Here is a 23,536-nt window from a genome sequence, read left to right as displayed (position 1 = left end):
CCAACTCCCTGCACTACGGGACGGCCTCCCAGAATTAGCATGGCTTAAAGACAGTGCATTCATGAATTGGGAGGCTTGGTAGATGATGAAAGCAAGATGGTCCAGAAAAGTGAAATTCAGAAGGTGACACAAAAAGGGGGAGTGATCCACCAGAGCAGCAAGGTAGGCAAGGGATTCAGAAGAGGCAGGAGCAGAGAAGGGCAGGTGGGGACCCAGAGGCTCGGGGAAAGGAAAAAGGTGCCAGGCTAGGGTAGACCAAGGAGGAGGAAGGAATATGAGAACACTGGGCAGGAAGAATTAAAATAAGCAGGATATGGGGGCACTGAACCGTGTAAGACGCAAGTGCCCGAATCCTCACTGCAGATTAAATGGAGACACCACTGTCACAAGGCTCAGCCGATGGAAGCATGTGCAGCAGTGGCAACGGAGTACACTTCTCCATTTCACATCTGGAGATATGGTAAGGTGCCCTCTCTGGGCATGTGCAACTTGGAAACCATGGTGGCGCCCATGAAAGACAATGCCACGCTCCAATCATATGCATCTGCTCTCACCTGGCCAAAGCACCTATCTCTGCGGCACTGGCACCAAAGATGATAGCGGCACCAGCTTCTGCGTCGGGCTGCCGGTCATCCAGGGCTGCGCATGACGGGAGTTAGTAACACTCAAATTCATGCTTAATAGTTCATGTAACCTTTACTTGTTGATTACCTCCTCTAAAACATGTTACATTGAGCTTTCAATCAACATCTTGCTCTTCTTATCTAAGTGCCGGCCATCTTAGGCTCTTTCAGGCTTTCATCTACAGTACATCGGCGCCTTCTCCTTTAAGAGTTTGTTGAACAGATATCCTATTAGCAACACCTGGCGGAGAAAATAGCACTATTGCTATGGTCTATTGGTATAGATGGCAAATGTGTATGAAGCGCAGCTTAAGTGGGGCTAGTTTCCAAGGTGATTTATTTTAACTTGAGGTCGTCTCGTGTGCAGGGATTTCACTGACATGTCTGTTGCGGTTGTTCTTGCTGAGGCACTGCAGAATTTCGGAATATGTGGTCAGCTGACCAGTTTGCCGTATGGTGAAACATGTTCTCTTACCTTTCTCCCTCCACTTTCATGGTCTTTGGGTGGAGTTTTTATTCAGGGTTAATATGGGTCGCATTGACATTACTTACGTAGCTACTCGTTCAATATAGTAGTTCCTCTTATCCAAACCACTGACAATTGCTTTTTCTTTTGGAACAACAGGCCCACTCTTCTTTTTGATTTGACCACAGTTGGTTTCACATGTTCTTACATTGCATGTGCCCCCATTACATGATCTTGGCGGGTTTGGTATAGTCCTTGGTTTCATGGAAATGGGTGAACTGTACTTGAGAGTGACATTCGTATGCATCTCTTTCATTCTTCAAGACTGCCACCTCAACGACACATCTCAATACTTTTTTGGCCACAATTTATCTCCGAGTCGCAGCCTGACTAGGAAGTGTGTTGTGTTGGAGCCACTATTCCCAACACGCACTTATTATTTGGTTATCTTCACTTTGTCAGCGCTACTGCAGTCAGCCGTTTGTGTTTTATCACAACTCCCTACAGGAAAGTCCTATTTCCCTCTCTCTTTGCTGAGTCACCATTTCCTTCTATTCATTTGGATGGAGTTATTGAGTTTCCCTGCATGCCGTACCCACAAAGCGCATGGCTGAAACATTCTCAAATATACGTGAGCGTACATTCACGCGTCATTAGCATCTCATAGTTAGACGTCATCCAGAGATCCCCGCAATAAGACCCAGGAGTTGTTGGTTCGACCCTCCCTACCAGAGTAAATACCGTAGTGAGCGTATTTTGTTTTTATATATGCCCTTGTTTTGGTTGGGTCAGTTTCCCAGTTCTGCCTGCATAAGACCATGTCAAATAGTATTTGACTGTGGTCAGTAGAGGTTTATTTATTCAAAACATTTATACGTACAGATGTATTTAATGGTGTTCTAAACCTCTGTAACTTGACAGAATATAACCTGGGGCTCCATGCCAGTCCCCGCTAGATGTTTGCTGCCCTTTCCCTTTGCACTTTCACAGATCTGTCCCCACCGTGAGTATGGCCTTCTCCATTGCCTCTCATCTTAATTCACCCCTCCCCCACTAACACGCATCCTTCACAGCAGAATGGGTGCCCAGAGCTACAGTATTCGGATGCTGGGTACCTTGCGTTGTGCTTCATTGAATTACAAGTTATAAGGTGGAGATTGACACAGAGGTGGCATGTTCTTGGTTATAGGGTTTTATCATACAGTTTAGAAAAGAGGTACTCGCTATCCCTAACTTCTAAGAGAGGTTTTGCAGCCTCAAAACTAATACTGTCAGGGTGGCTGTCAAAGAATAAATCAACATCCTGTGTCAAAACCTACTCCTATTCCTCACACAAGAAACCTAAAGAGTAAACTAACACAAAGTTCCTTCTTTTAGGAGAGTGGCTCCTTTTTCCCGTTTTTGGTTTGTTAGTTAACAAAAATGTTCCCTCAAACATGAACACCAGGGGGAATGACTCCCTTCCCCTGATTTGCAGGTTTCAAAGCAGTCTTTATACAATGTTCTCTCCAAAAGAATGACTCCCTTTCCCTGGCACCACCAATTTGACTTTTATCTCAGGACCAAGAGAATGCCTCTCTTCTCTTGGTTTATTCTTGATAAAACAAAGCCAGGGGCAATGACTCCCTTCCCCTGGCGTCTCTGCTTCTGTTTTATTACCAGGAGAAGGACTCCCTTCTCCTGGTAGCCTTTGATAGTCACACCTATCACTTCACTTTGATATATATATTACATGGACGCGCTAGCGTCCATGTAGTTATGGTTAAGTTGGTGTTTCCATAGGAAGAGCACTTCTTGGGTGACTTATAACTTTGCTCCCTCTGGACTAATCCTCACCAAACTTTGCAAGTAATGTATATGGCCCAGTCTGAATTTTTTGCACAGTTTGGAGAGGTTTGGTCCAGGGGGGCCAAAGTTATAGGGGGGGGGTCCCAAAACTTTTGTTTTTTCCTATAGACATAATGGGAAAAAACTTTGCGCACGGCTACAGCCCGAACCGCTGGACGGATTTACACCAAATTTGTGGCAGGAGCAGCGACTTTGTCCCGAAAGCGTGCTTTTGCAAATTTGGTGTAAATCCGTCCAGTAGTTTTTAAGAAAATGACCAAAATGTAAGGCAAAAATATTAATGATATCTGTGTTTGCTTCGCGGACGGACTTCCCTGTTCGCTCCGCGGACAGCGCCCCAATTGGCCCATGGGCTTGCGTCATGTCCACGGACATGCAACGTGTTCGCTGATTGGACATCGTGGGGCGTGGAGCGCGTCAGATTTTCTGTGGCGCCCGCCATCTTGTATTCGCCGTCGACCGCGTACAGCGCGGTGAAACTTGGATTAAAAATTGGATTTAGTGGAGTATGTTGGTGTGTAAGAGTGTTTGGGGAGGGTGGGGGAGTATGAGATAGGTTCAATGTTTTGTTTTTTTATGTGCTATATGCTTTTGTTGTGTTCGATTTGTCCGCAGAGAACACGGCTGTTCTGACATTTTGTAAATAAAGTAAATGGTGGGGTGTTCAGAGGACAGAGTATGTGTCCATTTTGTTCGCAAGGAAGGTAAAATTGAGCTAAAAACACTCGCGGTGTATTTAATTGTTCGTAAATACACAAACTGGGGGTGTCCTGAGGACGCTGTCCGTATTGTAATCTGTCAAGTTGAATGTGTTCTAAGAACACTTGCGGTGTCCCGAAATGGTTGCAATTACACAAAATGGGGGTGTTCTGAGAACGTTGTTTGTATTGTTCATTGTCGGGTTGAAAGTGTTCTACAAACCCTCATTTTGTCCGCTGATAGTACAATTTCCTATGGGCCTCACCCGACCTTTTTGTCCACTAAAGAAACGATAAATCAGGCTGATGTGCGCCGACATTATGTGATAATCCTATGACTGGCGCTATTGACCTGGCTGACTTGCTTTTGCAACACTAAATCATATCTACCGCCCCTAAGACTGACATTATGAAAGCATTCCCCGCCTCTCTCAGTAACGTTACAGGGTGCGTCATCAAGTCGTCTCCAGTCCTACGCGACTTTACACAGAACCCGGAAGACAACACACATTATGTCACAACACAGCGCGCCACAATTTGGAATATGAAACTGTGATTTAAAAGCAAACAGCAAGATTGTAAATTTTGTAAAGTACATTTATTTCACATGAAATGTTTAGAGAATATTCAGCGATTTGCATTTGTCTTTGTTGTCGATCCGCAAAAGTTCATGTTGAGCCACGCGATGTTCCTTTGCGGTACAGAGGGTGTTAGATCAGCTTAGAACACAGTGCGCCACAATTCGGAATATGAAACTGTGGTTTAAAAGTAAACAGCAGGATTGTACATTTGGTAAAGTATATTTATTTCACATGAAATGTTTAGTGAATATTCAGCGATTTGCAATTGTCTGTGCTGTCGATCAGAAAAAGTTTATTTTGAGCCACGCGCTGTTTCTTTGCGGTAGTTAGGCTGTTGTTTTATGATAAAAGCAGTAAATGGTCGCACTGATAATTGGAAGGTTGCTTCTACAACGAGTCATTAGACCACCATAATGGTTGGTATGTTGCTTCTGGCCGCTAGTACTGCGTAAGGGTCCTTGGCGATTGCCCCATAAAATGGTGAGGGTCATGAAGTTGCTTTCATGGAGCTGCACCTGGCAGTTGAATAATCCATCCGCTGGAGTCTGAAAATCGTAAAATTGGCAAAATGGGGCAACATACCTGTTTTAAAAAAACTTAAATTAGTCTCACCAGCCGATCTTTATTAAAAATATTCATTTTATTTATTAGGGCGTGAAACTATTTGCTAGTGAAGATAGTGCAACGGAGTATGTTAATAATAAAATAATATTTTCGCATTTATATAGCGCTAAGAACCTTCAGGTATCTCAGCGCTGCTTATTATTACCCGCGGTGTGTGGTGCTCATTTATCGACCACGGAGTCAAAGCGAGCGCTCTACTCGCTGTGCCACTTGACCGGCTACAGTGAAGTGGCAAAGCGAGTAGAGCGTTTGACCGGCTACAGACTGGTTAAATTATTTCTTTTAACCCACCCTGTGTCGTCTGCCTTTTTCAGAGCCCTCTAAACGACAGGGGGATCAATTCGGCGGTGATAGTGCGCGGTAGAAAACAATATGCCACATTGAACGAACAAGTACAACTTGACCGGGCTTTAATGCCACGCTATTGTTATTATATTCCGGTATAAAATAATCTAAAGGGTTACTTACATTATAATTGCATTTTCCATTGTCCAAGTGTAGTGCAGTCCCAAAATACGACTCCGCGTGTGCCAGCGATCTTTCTCAAAGTGATATAATATACAAAAGGGGTTTCGTTTCAGAAATTTCATCTTTATCGTGTCTTACATTTTTGCTACACTTCTTCAAAAGAAGTCTTTCAGCACAATCTCTGTCTGTCAAGGTAAAAAAAAATAGAACCTTATACTGGGAGTCGTGGGCCTCTCCGGGCCGCGAGAAAAAAATGGAAGCAGCAGACCTTCACTGTGAACGAGCATAAATGCTTACTTTGCAACATTCTGTGTAAAGCCATCTGTGAGAACTTGCTGTGTACACTACATCTTTGTATATTGTTTGCGTGCTAATAAAAAAAGTTTAAGGGACGTTATGGTTCCAAGTAAAGCCGAAAAACCCCTGAAATTCGCCAGTTATGGTAAGCTAAGCAACCATAACTCGCGCCACCATCGTGCACTGCTAAGACTAACACCCAGGACATCAAAGATGACATCACAAATGTCATTGATGACATCACTGATGACATCACATGTGCATTTACTTTTCATGAAAACTCTGTACAAGGGATTCTTATAATGTTGACCAAAAACTGTCAAGGATCATTGGGATAAATATCATGAGCTAATTAGTGCATTAAGCAATGCATTGATATAAATAGCATTCTATTATGAAGTTCTATCCAGTATACTAAGCTACTCATGCAGAAACTTAGGCAGTGTGTGCAGCGTACATGATGAAGGTGCCATATTCATAATCTTGCCATGTTGAATAGTGACATGATAACTGCTTTCTTATTAGAGTTTTGCATACTGTGAAACATGTAATAAGTAGATAATAAAACCCACTTAATACATAATTATTACAGACAAAACACAAAGAGACAACAACACATACAAATATGAGTATATACAGGGACAGTGAAGTAAACAAAAAAGCAGAAGTAGTAGCAGAAAGAGTTCATAACCTAACTGATTGTCTTTATGCAGAGAAACTATTGCTCTGTTTCAAAGCTGCTACTTACCATATGTATGTGTATCACATGATGTGACTGCACCCAAAGGAAAGGAGAGTGAGTATAATGTATACAAATATGAGCATATACAGGGAAGGTAGAGCAATAAAAATAAAACTATGAGAAAATGCTGATAACCCTAATGATTATCTTCATGCACAGAAAGGATTGCTCTCTTTCAAGCCTGTGTCTTCCGCTATATATGTTTCATATGATATGACTTGACCCTAAGTCTACAAATATAGTACCTTTTCAATTTTTACTTCCTGACTGCTACTGAAGAAAACTATATGGCCTAGATATGTAAGTAAAGGAAAAAAAGCCAGAGCCAGCCATGTGATGTCATCAGTGATGTCATCAATGACATTTGTGATGTCATCTTTGATGTCCTGGGTGTTAGTGTTAGCAGTGCACGGTGGCGTGAGTTATGGTTGCTTATCTTACCATAACTGCATAACTTCAGGGGTTTTTCGGTTTTACTTTGAACCATAACGTCCCTTTAAAAAAGTTTTTTCACTAAATTTCATAGGTTTTTAGTAGCACAACTTAACCATAATATCCCTGACTTCATATACATGTAACATAGAACATACTGAACCCCCCACGTAGTGATTTTGATGTCCGCTGACATATCGAGAATCTGAGCGTGGTTAATGTAAATTTAAATAGTGTGCCCCATTTCCCCTTTGAAGTTGGCTCTGAAAAGAGCCTTTTTTTTGGTTTTTTTACAGATGCTTGACAGACACCTGTTATTTTGTATTTTTTTTCTTGTTTTACTCCTAAAATCTTCACATAACCTTCTCCAAAGCAACCCTTACATTCCAAAATAGAAAGGCATTTCCCGTAAAAGATAAAGAGATGCCATCTTCTAACTACTGTGCTGTAGGGTGTGATGGTGTGACTTTCCCATCTCTTCTCAGGTTATAGACCAGTACATTTTCTATAGTTTGGGCATAAGAGGAGTTTGAAAAGGGAGAATCGGGGGGTTGTATAGTACTGTGTGTTGTTTTTCTCCTTTGCCAAATTCTCTTTCATGACTACTGTGAAACTGTTCAATGCCAGCATTTGTTGCCCCGACTTTATTTAGCAGTCATACATGTGGCCCTCTCATCCCCTCCTCACCCAAATGGACTTTCAAACTGCTCAATTAAACGTCTCCCGCCGATCGCATCACCCGTGACCGCCAACACTCCTCTGCATAATTGCCATACTTGGGCCTACATAGGAAAAATGTGTTTATTTGAAAGAAGTATTTATAAAAAAGTGCATGTTGAGTCGATATATGTCAAGGTTACGTGTGTGTTTCCTCTCTGCCTCAGAGGTCAATCCTATATAGTGCATCGCAGGTCGGGCAATATTACAAAGGTATATATCTTTATTTCGAAGCACATGGATTTCGTAAAAGCCATACAATTTGAGACATTACAGCCACAATCATTTGAGCAGATTGTCCGCAATCAGCTGTAATGTAGCCTTTAAAAATATATACACATTAATGGCAATGAGAGCATGTATCTAATTACTTCTTTTGTTGTGCTACAGTTTGACTTCCTTAGAATTAGTATTAAAAAGGACAAAAAAGCATAAAATGAACCAACTCTTGAGATAAGATGAAATTGCATGGGCATCGAATATTCGATTCCGAGCCCATACAATTCTTGCCATTGTGGCCCCTGACTAACAACATCAAATGGCTTGTCCTCAGATCACTACTATCTACCAAAACACTCTTGTTTCGTTTACAATGGAACCAGCAAATATACTCCACTTTTTTCCCACTGCAGTCATAATCTTGGTACCTGAGGACAGACTGATTTTTTTCTCTCGAGACAGCCATGCAAATCCCTCCTGTGCTCCATATATTTTTGCCACTCCAATATGGCAACATCTCTAGAAACTCTAGCCGGAACAGCATAAAGATCTGACAACTCGAGACTCGCAAATGCTTTTTCCAGGGTGTTAAACCAGGTAATATTCCTACGGATATCTGAGGATTTCAGGACCCGAAGGATGGTGTGTGTTAAATGTTGTACAGGTTTGTAAGGAAGGCATGGTATCAACAGTAAGACAAACGCAAGTGACAACATTTCAAGGGTGTTTACTGTACTTCAATAAGGGCTTGAAAAATGCCCATCTATTCCTATCTAAAGATGGGGGCAAGCTACGACCATCAAATAATAACACAGTCCTAATGGTGTCTTGTCAAAATTAAAGGGCCTATACTAATAACCCTATTGCCTATCCTTACCTTTAAATACTAATAGTGTGGGAAACAATGTTATGTCAAAGAAAAAGTGTTCAAGAAATCCTATGTCAGGATAGTCAAGCCGTAGGCTTCCCTTCCAGCGTTCTTAGCACGACACAAGGCGGCACATTCGAGCTAAGCACAGTCTCTGGCTTCTCTAGCACAAGGGTGCAGTTCAAAACTTCAACATCATGGCCTTCTCTGGCAAAATCTCTCTGCCATTCAAAGTCTCCTCTTGCAGACGGCCTGATGCAGCAAACAAAGTTCCTTTCCTTTTTTCTATTTTTCTTATACACAATCTTAAGTGTTTTACTATCCACCTTGAATCCCCCTCCGCCGGGCTCAGATACACTTTGACATGAAATCTTCAATCCATCTCCCTTCGGCGGGCTCGGTCCAATAACACACACTTGCTTTAATCCAAAGCTTTCAATTGATCTCCCTCTGCCAGGCTCAGACCAACTTTCTTTATCAAAACAGAAGATTTTCAACTGTGCGCAGGATTTTGCTTGACCCGTTGCAGGACCACTTCAATTCACAATCCTTTGCCACTCTTTCCTTTTGTGAACTCTCATCTGGATACTCTACAGAGACCGTCAATTGAGCACCGACACGGTGCCAGACCACTCTGTCAAAGGTATTGTATCTTGGTTTCAATGTTCAATCACTCATCTGCCGTTCAACTTCACTCATATTGGTTATCAAATGCGTTTCAAACAATGTTGGTTTCAGCGCTCATACAATTTTGCCGCTTGCAACCTTGGCATCAACACAGACCGCTCCTGTATCGGTCTCCCCAATTCACCAGCTGTGTTGATTTCACTGACTCTGCTTTGTTGTTGGAGCCAAGAACAGTACCACGGAAGCTGGCGATTCCCCCAGCCTTGATTATCGATGCAGGAAGAGCCCCGAGTACCTCTGACACACAATACAGGATTCTTCACCTGGGTTTCCTGGTCTTGTGCTTTCTATTCTCAAGATTTCATGAAAGTAACTGTTCCTTGTTGAAAAGGTCAAGGGAACGTCCCTCTTTGCAAACCCTTCTGTTTGGCCATCTTTCTCCTCTTGTTAAACTGCCATCTTGAGACTGCTGTATCCTCATGTGCTTTGCCTGGCTCCAAGTGTGCTCTTGTGCTCTGCCTTTTATCCGTGTGGGGAGGTGTAATGGAAGTCAGGTGTGTGTAATGGTCAGTAATTGCCTGACCATTGTATCAGGACATGTCAGGTATACTGCTTGTGTCACGAGAAAGTGTTTGTGTTGTACGGGGGGGGGGTACGAATTCCTGACTATCTTACATGGTAGGATGGGGAAAAGGTATTTCCAGCGTCCTATTTCCCGAAGACCCCTCACCAAACCGGTCCGATAGCACATTGAGTAGAGTGCTCGCTTTGACATCTGTGCAGAACCTGCTGACGCAGGTTCGAATCCCGGCAGCGCCAAACTCAGCCTTTCGTACTTCCGAGGTCGATAAATGATCACCACACACCGTGGGGAATAATAAGCAGTGCTCAGATGCCTGAGGGTTCGTAGCGCTATATAAATGCTAAATAATTATTATTATCCTCCCGCTCTGGTCCACCCTAAGGGAACTGGATCCAAAAGCAATGGCTGTGTCCTGGCTACCTGGATGACAGAGCCACGGGGACTAGTGGGTGAGACAGCTTCTGGTTTCTCACAGTTTGCAACCATAATCTAATCCAGAATAGCAGGAGTTTTGAATTCATAAGATTATTTATGTAATTGGCTCTTAATTCTTAAAGGAGCAGATAGGTTGCGGTCCACTTTGGGCCCCTAAAACATTCCGAAATAATCTTTTATTTCTTTAACCTGAATCGATTGCATCGGGTACAGACTCCACACTTCTGCTCCATGAACCATTGACGCAACAGGTTTGGCCCGGTAAATGTAAAGTATTGGATTAATGGTTAGTCCGCCCATCTCTAGTCCAAATCTATATAACGCTCTACATGCCTAGGTACATTTCTGCGTTGTCTCAGAGATCTGATAGGACCAGTTTGCTCTACCATTAAAAGTCACTCCTAAATAGGTACATTTATCCACCCAGTCGAGTTGATGTCCAGATCCAAAAATGTGGGGTAGACTTTTAGTCTGCCTGCCCACACACATGACGAGATTTGTTAGTGTTTAATGACCGGTCTCTGCAACCCACATATTTGACGGAGGGGTTTGGAACTATGTTCAGTTGTCCTTGTCACTGTGCACACTGCACGTCACCAATTCTAGGCCCGTGGATATACATATGGGCAATGTGGTTGTGGTCTCACCTCATACCGTGGAGAGGTGCAGTTAGTTGGTTTATAGGGCCATTGGCAATGGGGGGGGAGGAAATGAATATGCCAGAGGCCGCTCACTGAGACAAATGATGTCCTATTCTGCAAATACTGAACCGCATGTCGGGCAATATCCCAAATGTCGATAGGCTTTGCAGCTAGATTTGCCCCCAGATCTATAGTGCAGAGGGTTTAAAGATTGTGTTGTCTTCTAATGATTTGGTTTAGGACAACTAAGGCCTACTTAATGTTTTTTGCATTACTTTGATCTTCTCTTCCAATAACACTATGAAGAGAGTTGAAACCCCTTTTTTTCTAGTGCCTGAATCCATGCGTGACCACGCCTTGCAGTTCGCAGGCAAAGCCTCTTGCAAGTAGTGTCTGCCATGTGCTGCTTCCAGGAAAAGCAGGCCTCTTGCTCCAGCTGTCAAATACTGTACATTCCTTGGCACAGAGAATGGCAGCGGTATTCATCTCTATGTTAGGGAGGCTTGGAATGCGAGAGCACACTGAACACTGTCACAGAAGGCCTTAAGAAGTCACAGAGTCTTAAAGTGAGATCATGTAAATAAGAATTAGGACACATCTAAAGCATAATGGACCGCACAGGATGGGTACATTGTTCCCGTGTCGAAGTTAGATTTGCAGTGCGCATGGTACTCGCTCTCTGTTTCCTTACTGGTAGCTCCTGCCTACTGGCTAATGCCAACACCCAGCACCTGTCCATTAAAACTGAATTTCCAACCATGACAAGATATACTCATTGGGGCAGCCTCCAGATGACGTTGTGAGGCTGTAGACATGAATTTTCAACAGTCGTATATCCAAGGGAAAAGGAGATGGCGTTGAGGGGGGTATAGCTGCGAGGACGTAGTTAATACTACATTTCCGAGCACAGAAAAGAGAGCAGGGATGGATTAAGCTATAGGAACAAACTAAAGGAAACCCAGTTTCCAGTATTTTTGGGCGTTTTCAGTTATTACGTTGCTGCACACAACACTAGAGAACACAATGTTTCTGCCGTGTACGTAGGTTTTCTGAAATGAATAGCTCTGCAGATTTTACAAGCTACTTTAAAAAGAATGTGACTCAAAATGGGGTGAGGGGGTAATGGAGTGAAGCCAGGAAAGATGAGATGTCAAATCTTTAAAGGAAAAATATCAATGACAAGTATTGGCAAATGCAATAGGCCTGGCTTTTCATGGGTGTTTGTTTGCGGATGGATGGATGTCTGTGATGATTTTGAAGATAAACAAGGCGATTGTTTGGGTGCATTTGTGGGGATTGGTTGAAAGATGGATGTGTGTGATTGGAGGAATGCCTGTGCTTGAGGGACCTGCTAAATGTATGGAATTGGTGCGATTGGATGGTTGGGTGCTTGGGATTGGTTGGATAATGAAATGGGTGGGATGAAGGTGATTGATATTTGATATGAGTGCAAATGTATGTACAGCGGTAACTGAGCAGGTGGGTGAATCTGATTCTGTGGATTGTTACATGTGTGAAATAGGGTGTATGGATGCAGTTTGATGCTATAAGTGAATCATGTCACTGTAGGCAATCTGTAGGTATGGAGAACTTGAATAATTATAAAAATGACTTGTATATTATCCAGGGAAAGACCATGTGGTACCATGGTTTGCCATTCTACCCTTGTGCCCTTAGTGCAAATAATGAATGATTTGGAAGTTCATGAAATTTAGTTTGGACCTACCACACTGAATCATTAACTTCTCTTTCTGGCATTGATAGCGTAAGTTCTTAAGCAGCACCCACCTACTTCTTGAAATGCTTAGTAGTGAGGTAATGTTGCAAATTTCCAGTAGGGGCAACCGACAATTAATTGAAATTGTTTTTTGATTCCAAGAGTATAAGGAATATACTAAGTTACTTCAGTGAACCCAACATCTCTTCTTTATGTTTTGTTTTATGTGGCCCTCGCCATGTCCTGTCTCCTACATCCCAGCCTGTCTTAATGTAATGCGCTCTGATGCCTGCGGGCTGCAGCGCAATATAAACATATAATAAAAAATAAAAATAAAAAAAAGCTATTAACTTTTATTCTGACTTTAATTTTCACTTTCCCAGGAGGCCTGTATTTTTGTAAAGTGTCTTATTTGTCCCTGGATCACTTTGTGAAACCTTTCTGTACATGTTTAAGTTCAGCAATAAATGAGCCAGCTACGAGTTACCTAGTATTTTTAGATTTGCGGCACTAATACAATTGTAGTTGGACCCCACATTCAAGCTTCAAGGTGTGGACAAAACATGATACACAGTGAAGTGCCATTTTAAAATGTTGAGAACAATATTTTCGGATGGTTTCTTGGAACCTTCCTACTACAGTAGGCGCACAATCGTACACATTAGCACCACGCCAGATCTACTGTTATTAGACTGTTTGAATTGAAAGTGAATCCTTTGTGGATTTATGAGATTCACATAAGCTGTGAAATTTGTTTGATAGATTACTTGATTTCTGGATTTGCTGTACCTCTATTGTATTGATCTCCATGGTGAAAAGCTGGAGACCAAGTTGGTTGAAGTCAAATTATTGTTAAAGATACATTTATAAATATTATACCCCAGAATTGTGGGAGTGTATAAATGCCACATACATGAGCCAATTCTATAAAAAGTGAAAACACTAAATACTTCTACACAGCTAGATCTTACGCAGTAACAGGATAAAAAGGAAGCCAAACTATGAGATCTTGAAGAAAAACCCAAGGCCTCTAGTTTCTGTGAATTATTCAACTGAATCCACTGGCTAACTTGTGTATAACCCAAAACAATGAGGTGATGGCTGGAAGGTTTAGAATTAATCTTAAACCTCTGGCAATTGCTCGGGGCACAAAGGGGAAATATCATATGCAAATCAGGCTTGGCCACACCCCCAAAGAGCCAGTCCAGTTGGAACTGCTAGGGCACATCGCTTCTGCACGATACCACAAGCATCCCCAGACATGTTTCGGCCTCATTGGACGTCATTAGTGAGGTTTGCGGTACGACGTCCTTTCATCGCCTGATTTTACATCACCAGGCTTTTAAACGTACACATTCCATCGAATGTGGTCATCGTTTTTTTTAAGGGGGGTTGGGAAAGGGCAAATAAGGGTTTGGGTGGGTGGGCAATAGTAAAAAATAAGTGTGGGTGGGGGGTTTGGCCCCCCCCCCAAAAAAAAGATCAGCACATTTGATGGAATGTGCACGTTTAAAAGCCTGGCGATGTAAAAGCAGGCGATGAAGTGACGTAGAACCAGGTTTGTTGGGTTTCTAAGCCCAGCAGACTCGCGACTTATATTGGGCATACCCGTCCCACTCGGGGTGACAAAGCAAAACAAAGAGGTGATGACTGTAAAGTTTAGAATGAATCTTAAACCTCTGGGGTGGGACCAAGCCCGATTTGCATATGTTCTTTCCCCTTCTGTAATGGCCTGGCAGGCTGAAGAACGATTGTCTGGAGGGTTGCCCAGAGCAATGCCAGAGGTTAGGATTCGTTTGAAACCTTCCAGCCATCACCTCTTTAGTTTAGCTTATGATAACTGCCCCTGCCAATGGTGTCCTCTCTTTTCAGAGAACCTGCAAAGTCAGAGACATTGTTGGATCAGGGCTCCCTTCAGAGGCTGCCCCAGCGCTTTCTGAAAGGAAAACTCCTTGTGAATTTAGTTTCCAAAAAACACATTGCTATGGTATTGTTAGGCAAACACATCAGTCAAAACCTTACTCGCAAAATCTAGAATGGGCGCAAACAGAATTGTGTTTCTCTTATAATAGAGCCACAACTAGTTCCATCTAGCAGCATTCTGAATAGCTTATTTACAACGTGAAAGCGCCTAATGTTTCTAAATGATGCCTATTTCAAGGGGTCTGCCACCTTTGTCGCTCGAGATGTCTTGTACAGCAACTCTCATCAGTCCTAGCCAGCATAGCAGTGAGGCATCATGGAGGTTGTAGTCCAAAACACCTGAGGAGCCACAGGTTGTATACCTCTGGATTGTTCACGTTAATTAGACCATATTTATTTACATAAAAATGTTTATGTAGGCGCTGCACGTCCTACGGTCTCGGGGAGCCAGGACCAGAAAACACACAACATAAAAAACCATCAATCACAAATTGCGGGGGCAAAGAAGAAAAGGACAGTTCAATCGGGGTTCCTATTAAAAAGAAAGGTTTTGAAATCCTTTTTGGATTTTTCTATTATTAATATTATCAAGGGATGTTATGTGTAATCTAGGTGACAATTTGAAATGAAATTCTGGTAGATTGCAAGGTCCTCCAAGTGATCATTATGTGTGAAACATAAAGGGGTGTTGGTCCAAGTGACCCCAAACTCCATTATCTAGTTAGATCTTAATAAGACGAGCTTCTCTTCCTCGCAAGAGATCCATTTGGAAATATCAGTTTGATCAAATCCAGGGAAAGAAATTTGAGAATAAAATGTACCAGGAACACAAAAAGCTTCTCGAACTTGGCAGTGGATGTGACGTCACATATACTAGGTTCCTATTTTGGGAGCAGGAGCTACCATACCTTGATGACTGGATGATCTAGTTCATTTGCCCCTCCTGTCTGACCAGGCAGCTAGCATGCATGCATGTTTTGTTTATTTGCACTACCTGATAACAATGTAGAAAGGGAATAGCAACTCTTGAGGAGAGGAAACATGTAAAGTCAGAAGTAATGAACACACTTCATTGCCACAACACATAGCATGCATTGGTGCAGTTTGTACGTCATTTGTGATTTGTATTTACCAGAACTAAGGTATAGAAACTACCACCAACTATATCAATTTCAGGGGGGATTGGGGCAAGATCATCACAGGGGGGAGGGCCTGTTAGCCAAGGTAGAGGGCAGAGACTCTGCTGCTTCAGTGCCTATTGGTGCCACGCCGGGACTGGCAAGAGATGGTTTTCCTTGGAGTTGATTAGCAGAAGATAAAAGTAGAGAGGGTAGAACATGATATATGATATATACGATATGACTCATTTATAACGCACCTGTACACACGTGTTTCCAGGCGCTCATGGTTGCTGCTGTGTTGATGTGCACATTTGCAAAGGTTGTTGAGCTCAGCATGTTGATGAGCTGCCAAGGTAGATATTCTTGTGGGCACAATGCCCAGCCAGACCTGGCCTTCGCATGCCCATGAGATGGCATGTTTGGTATCAAATGAGTCCTTGTAGTCTGCCAGTTGGTTTCATGCATGCCATGTGCTGTGTGGTTGTGGGCAATGGCATCTGTCGGTCTTCTAGCGGTGCAGAGGAATGTGTTGGTTATGGTGAAAGGCTGGAGGGTTAGTTGCTAGTTACTATTGGATTTGGGTGATGTGATACCATGGGTGCCCACTGTTGGCAGTGATTGTGTGCTAGGGTTCCCGCAGGTTGTATTTTGTTGTTGATTGGCCCCAAGTAGCTGTTATTGGTACTAAACAGTGTTATTGTTTCTAAGTATGACACGTAACAATGTTTGGCGTATGTGTGGAGAGAAAGGAGAAAACACTTTAAGAAGAAATAACTCTACCACTGTTTTGCGACTTGCTCCCAACTTCGGTCTAGCTGGAAGTGACCTTGGCCGCAAGTGGGAGATCAGTGTGTGTGTGTGTGTGAGTGAGTGTGTGTGTGTGTGTGTGTGTGTGTGTGTGTGTGTTGGAGAAAGGGTAATCCCTCTCTCTACCGTTAGGGGAGAGTGTGAAGGTCATGTGAAGTTTTGTGATCCTCCTTTAGGCAGAAGAGATCAGCATTGTGGCCCAGGGACGGTGGAACAGTTACCAGTGGTGGATAATGTCTAGCTGTATTGCTCATGCGCCTTTAGTGGCCGTTCCACCTCCTGTAGCTTTACAGAACTGTTTTGGTATGAATTCTTTTTTTCCAGGAAGTGCATTCATTAATAATGTGCTCTCGGCTCTTTATTTGAGCATCGATTACTATTGCACAATTGCTCTTCTTGGTAGTCTTTTGGTCTGCTCCCACCACTTTACATTGATGCAAATGCCGTCTCAGTTTGATGTCACAGAAGCACAATGTGGGGCCATTGCCACTGACCACATAACATATTTGAATCATAGCCTTTTGTAGTGAGAAGATATCTTCTAAATCTCCCAAATCTTGCTCATTTTAGTGAGTGCCACAACTCCTCGGACCGGATAAAAGTGCGAGTCTGGGATGAGGACGATGACATCAAGTCGCGTGTCAAGCAGCGACTCAAACGCGAATCGGACGACTTCTTGGGACAGACCATCATCGAGGTTCGCACCCTGAGCGGAGAGATGGACGTGTGGTATAACCTGGGTGAGTCCCACATCTTTCCTCTGCTTTCCATGAGCTTGGCATGTTTCGCCGTGCATTGCTGTCACATACCAGTCACTCCTGCTGCTTTCCCTTTCAAGTGCATCGAGTGCATTGTTTGTATCTAGTTTACACGGGCCATCCTACTTGGAAATTGTCAGGCTGAGAGCTATCCTGTGTCCGCGAAAGCTGCTGAAACCACGACAATCCCCCTGAAGTGTAATCCTCAGAACCCGATAATTCTCGGCTCTGTTTACTACACCCCAAAGGGAAAGGGGGAAGTGGATAACATAAGAAACACCAGGCTGGCGACGTTCTGACTAGCTGATGCGGAACCTGCAGTGAATACATAAGAACATACAGAATCCTCAAATTACTTTACTAACTTTAAATTATGAAAACTTTATATCCTTAACTAAAATGTAAAGAATCATACCTGGTTCTTCTCTTTTAAGATCTTAGAGAAGATTTGAGTAATAGCTGATAAAATCTTTCTACCTTACTTGTGGCTTTGAAAGTCTTGAAAATAACAGCAACTCCTTTGATTAGTGAACTCTTAAGAACCTTGACTCTTGCCTTATAAACTGTTAAATGTTCCAGTTAAGAAGACTTAGATGAATCCTGTTCTAAATAGAGTTCATAGTCTCTTGAAGAAGTTGCAAACTTTTCCAAAGTCCGTTGAAACCTTTTCGTGCGCACGCATTGAAGAAAGCACGCGCCGGAGAAAAAACACGCGCTGATGAACACACGCGCTAAGAAAACATGTGCTGAAAAAGTCACGTAGCAGTCTTTTCTTACTCTTGCGTACATGTGCCTTAAACACCCGCGCTATGAACACACGAGCTATAGAAATCACGTAGCTGTCTTTTCTCGCGCTCGCGCTAATGACTGCACGTGCAATGAACACAGGTGCTTTGAACACTCGAGCTGGAACACACGCGCTAGAGAAATCACTTAGCAGTCTTTTCTCGCGCACGCGTACTCGCGCTATGACTACATGCGCAATGAACACACGCGCTTTGACCACTCGCGCTGGAACACACGCGCTATAGAAATCACGTAGCAGTCTTTTCTCATGCACGCGTACTCGCGCTATGACTACACGCGCAATGAACACAGGCGCTTTGAACACTCGCGCTGGAACACATGCGCTAGAGAAATCACTTAGCAGTCTTTTCTCGCGCACGCGTACTCGCGCTATGACTACATGCGCAATGAACACACGCGCTTTGACCACTCGCGCTGGAACACACGCGCTATAGAAATCACGTAGCAGTCTTTTCTCGTGCACGCGTACACACGCAATGAATTCACGTGCTGTAGTTTTCACGTAGCAGCCTTTTCTCACGCTCGCGCGCTCACGCACTCGCGCTACGATCACACGTAACAGTCTAACATTGCTCACGCGCGTTTAAAAATTAAACGTTGAACTATAAACAGAGTAACATCAGTTCTTATTTTGAATTTTCATTTACAATCTCCTAAAGTTTTTAATGAATCTGAGCAAATATTTACATATCCAAAAAAAGTCACTTAGCTTAAGAATTTTTTCTTCTCCAAAAGAACTTCCAGAAACTCTCCTGTGAACCTGAATTCTTCTCCTGAACAACCCCGCATAAGTAGCCGCTCGACTGCCAGGATTTGAAAGTTCAAATCCACTAGGCCCAAGACTTCAGCAGGAGCAGCTACAGACACGTCCTCTCAGCTGAGGTTACGACGATGAAAGGCCGAGAGTGACAGTTTAGAACGTTCATTGTTGTCCTGCAGTTCTCTCTAGCCAATCAAGGCTTCTATTGTAAAACTCCATCTTGCCTTGGGCCAGAGCCAGGAATCTGTATAGAAAGGTCAAGGCCAAACCCACACAGAAATAAAGGGAAATAATTAAAGGGAACCTAACAGTAATTAAAGGAAACCTGATGACCGTAATTAAGGAAACCTGACAGAAATACATCCAATACTGTCTGAAAAACAATAGTTTTCTACTCTGCAATTCATAAAATCAATGTAGACGTTGGTGAGAGGAACAAAGGGTATGAGGTAGCAGGAAAACACATTTAAAGTAATACAAGAAAGAAAGCAGTTATTAAGCAGCTACATTTAAAGCAATAACAAGTCAAGCAGCTATTTAGCAGCTACATTTATTTAAAGTAATCTAAGAAATAAAGCAGCTACATTTAAAGTAATACAAGAAATAAAGCAGCTATTAAGCAGCTACATTTATTTAAAGTAATATGAGAAATAAAGCAGCTATTAAGCAGCTACATTTAAAGTAATAAAAACAGTCAAGCAGCTATTAAGCAGCTGACTTGTTGACATACATCTTTCTCTTCATCCTAGTGACAGACACCTCATTTGCAAACATCCCCTCCCCTCGTTCCTTCCCCGGATGACTGGAATTCCAGAGGGGTGGTGCAAGATGTCTGCTCCCAGGCTCTTGCACTGCCTGTGGTGCTCCTTCCTATCCCCTTGCTTGGCCTTTCATGTGCTGTGCATGAAGTGTGCTGTTCCATGTCCCAAGGCACAGGCCGCTAAGAAGACATTGCCCATCCTATAGATACGTTGCTGTGTGTGGCATGATGGCCAGGCTGGCCGCCTTTAGCCCTCCTTCTGTGTCCTGTCCTTGCAGCTTCTGGTCTATTTCCTTTGATCTTGGCGCAGAGCTGATCTTGCCACTGCTCCATGTGGTGGGACGATTAGATAGATTGCAGAGCGGTCTACATGAAGACCTTCCTCTTTTCTTCTGCCTTTGCTCCCCCTCTCCCCTGGTGATCTGTTATCTCTTAGCACCGTGCTCCTGGCCACAATCTGTCCTCCAGGCCCAGGTACCTCCTCACCCCGCCACCCTCCCGCACTGCCTCCGGGCCACCCCTTGCACTGGGGTCTGTATCCATACAACCCCCCCTTTTTCTTCCTGCACTTATCAGACCTACCCTGTCTGCTGCCTTAAACCCAGCACTTGCAAATTCCTGGCTGCACTACCACTGTTTGGTGCCTTTATTATTTATTTATTGTTATTTATCTGTTTCTCCTCTTCTTTTGCACTTTCCACTTCTCCCCCCTTCCATGCACTTTTCCCCTCCTCCTCTCCCATCCACTTGCGCATTTTCAATGTCACTGGGCCTAGTAAGATCGCTGTTTTGTTCTCCCCTGTTCCCCTCCCTTGCCTTGTCGCGCTCTGAAACACTTGTGTACGAGCGCAATAGAAATAAAATATCAATATCAATACATCCCATCACGCTTGGCCTCGTTGGTGGATAGTTTATCTTGAAACTCTCTTGGTGTGCCCAGAAACGGCCAGTTAGGGAGCAGGTGACTATCCTACACCTGGATTGGTTTTCTGGTTTCTCCTGTGAGGGACACGTTTTATGGGTGAAGGCGCAGGCTGTTTTGGGATACATATACCCTCCAGACACTTGGAATTTCCCCGTTTTCACTACTTTTCTTTATTCTCTGGACACAACCGTATCCGCTTCCTTTGTTGGAGGCATTTCGGATGTGAGCGGTTTCTGATTGGCTTGTTCACTGGGTGTTTCGTGTCGCCTGTTAATCCAAGTGTGCCACATGCCCTTTGTTTCTTTCTGGGCATCCTGTGCTTTATGCAAGTCAGTTGCCAGCACAGAGCATGTCTTTGCATGAGCTCTGCCTGGTTTGTTCTTTGTCGAAGCACAAAAGATCGTTGACCCTAGTTGCAACATACTTCAGGAAAGACTTAGTCTATCGTAGCCTTTGAGAACTGGAGAGAGGATCCATCTCTTTGGGCTTTGCATCACCCCATACCCCTCTGAGTACTCAGTAAAAATATGTGAACCAGCTAATGTTATCCATCGGCCACAAAAACACCCAATAGCTCACTAGCTTTAACCTTTGTCCAACCTCCAGCAATGCAAGAATGTTTATGAGCACCCAAATACTGCTAAATCCTTTCTATACCTCCTGTCTGTAGGCCCCTCCAATGACCTCAAGACACACTTCCTCCCCCTACCCAAAATCCTTAATTTCCACAAGCCACCCAATGTCCACAAGGGAGAGAAAATTCAGGTTAGAAGACAAGTCTGTCCTACCCACTCAAAATCTGTTGAGGTTTTTGGCTACCTCACCCTGCAGCCCGGTTCCAGGCCAAGCGCCAGCGCTAGTTGGCATTGCCCCAATGCCATTTAACCAACAGTACAGAGCCAGTTCTCCACCTTACCATCCAGCCCATGAACGGTCCAGCCAACATCCCAATCGTCTACTCCTTCCAAACCACACTCTTATGCTAAGGCAAATTTTCTCAACTCCAGACATCCTCACTGGAGGCCCTGCTCAAAACCTACTGCACGGCTATAGTCCAGATACTTGACACTCCGCCCCTATAGAAAGGGACAAACAAGAAGTGGTACAATGGCTCTTTAAACATGCTTCAAAGATATCGCTGAACTTGCAACAAACTGGCAGAGAGAAATCCGTTCCCTATCACAACAGGAGTTCATAACACTGTTTTTGACTAGCCAGGACTGATACGTTGTTCATTGTTATTGCATGGTATACATAAACCCATGGAGCATTTTCTGTTCAAAGTAGTTTAGCAATTCATTTTTCCTGAAAGTATCACCACACCAACAACTTGTAAGGTACAAATCAATAGAACAGCCGTCAGCCAAACTCAGTGCTTGAAGTGGGGTAAGACATTGAGGGGGGCCTCATTTGGGGGCATGGCCTAATCAATGGGCGTGGCCTAATTGATGGGCGTGGTCTAGAAACGAACATGTAAAACTGGTCTGGCCTACTTTAGTAAGTACATATAGTGTACCAGAATGCTTGCTGCATGCCTTAAAGTATAGCAAATCAAAGCTCAAAGTCATTATTTATTTATTGGACACTTAACTGAGCCCGTTGAGGAAAGGATTGGTGTTGAGGTACATTAGCAGGTGCATTCAAATTTGTAAACAATTGACAATTTCCCAGAGCCCCACATAATAATCTTCAATGGAGTCCTTCTTTGCATGAGGTTGCTCACAGTGCCTTATAGTGTCAAATAAGGGCTGTCTTTTTGCCTTTGCATCAAATGCAAGTGACCTGCAGAGAGCTGAAACGTGCTAGCACTGCCTCGCAGTCACCTTATTCAATCTAGGATCTCAGGCCATAAAAGGGCTAAAGCCAACAGTAATCCAAACGCATATCCCTTCCATACCCCACAGTCAGAACAAACATAGAAGACTATATGACTACAGCGACTAGTGAGTGACTAGTTCAGGCGGGGATCTCACAGCATGGGGATACAGCAAAACGTGGCTCTTAAGCAGTTACTCCAGTACGTGAGGTAATTTCACAAGATATGCATCACAACCAGTCTTCAGCACACATTCGCATAGGAAACGAAGCAAAGGTTTCCAAGTGTGAAAGTATCACAACACATGCCACTTCCTAATTTTACTCCTTTCCCTGCGTGCATGAACTTCCCTTCAGTCTTATAAAATGTCAGGTTGTGCTAATGGAGTGAAAGGCAAAATCATACTTGCACCGATGTTGATCCTAAACCAAGAAGAGCCGGTATAGCTGACTAATGAAATTGTAAACATGTAGGCGCTTAATGCGGGAGAAGACAGACTGTATTTCCGCGAAAGGCGCAGAGGAAAAGGATGGTGGCTCCTAGGAAACCGTAAGACAAGGAGGCTGTGTTCTGATGCGCAGAGCTCCAGTAGAAGACACGTAGTATTGTATAAAATAAGAAACATGTGCTGCAAAGTGGGAGGGGATGTGACATGGAACCGCAGAGCCTATTGAGAGACAGGTAAAGGGAGATGGGGGCTGCACTGAAGCTATATATGGAGGAGCATGCTTAGAGATGGGGAGGCAACAGGAGAGCAATGCAAAATAATCCAGTCGAATACCACATGATTAAGAAAAAATGTAAGCCCACTCTCAACCTTAACAAAGAAGGGAACGAGAAACTGCATGTTTACTTGCAAAGGAGCGTGGTAACAGCAGAACGTTTGAAATGGTAAAAATAAATGAAAGAAAAAGCGAGGGTACAGAGAGCAGAAAGTTAAGGGAACAAAGAAGAAATAAAGAAAGTGAAAGCAACAGAAGTGTGTTGCAGTTTCAGGTGCTCGAGGCTAACACACTGAAGTGAGAAGTTTGCCTCGACTAGTTGAAACTGCAACAAGCAACAGCAAAGCCAGTGGCAACACGCAGCAGTCACTTACCATTGATGTGTGGCTTCTTCTCATCTGGTGCAATCTTCGCATGGTGGTCGTCACCGGTCGCAGCATGGACATAGAATCCAGTGGCAAAGGTAAGTAATCGAAAATGACGCACCCTTTTATTAGGGCTGGACAGGCTGGGACTGTCTAACTTCCTCTGGTGACCCTTCTGAAGGGTCA

The 23,536-nt window shown here is 43.5% G+C and overlaps 1 protein-coding gene across 5 annotated transcripts in view; it reads left to right on the top strand.

Annotated features, from left to right (window-relative positions):
- Positions 1–23,536, top strand: part of LOC138511252 (protein unc-13 homolog B-like) — a 2,171,549-nt gene that overhangs the window by 1,474,216 nt on the left and 673,797 nt on the right. For all 5 annotated transcript variants that reach the window (XM_069626798.1, XM_069626797.1, XM_069626799.1 and 2 more), the window contains one exon: positions 17,008–17,177. In XM_069626798.1, coding sequence (XP_069482899.1) covers positions 17,008–17,177 — 170 coding nt within the window. The remainder of the gene's footprint in view (positions 1–17,007; positions 17,178–23,536) is intronic.

Source organism: Ambystoma mexicanum, chromosome 6p (genome assembly GCF_040938575.1).
Source record: "Ambystoma mexicanum isolate Mex_15411 chromosome 6p, UKY_AmexF1_1, whole genome shotgun sequence".
Classification (NCBI taxonomy): Eukaryota; Metazoa; Chordata; class Amphibia; order Caudata; family Ambystomatidae; genus Ambystoma; species Ambystoma mexicanum.
The sequence above is the reverse complement of the archived record's forward strand: the minus strand, read 5'-3'. Positions and strand labels throughout refer to the sequence as shown.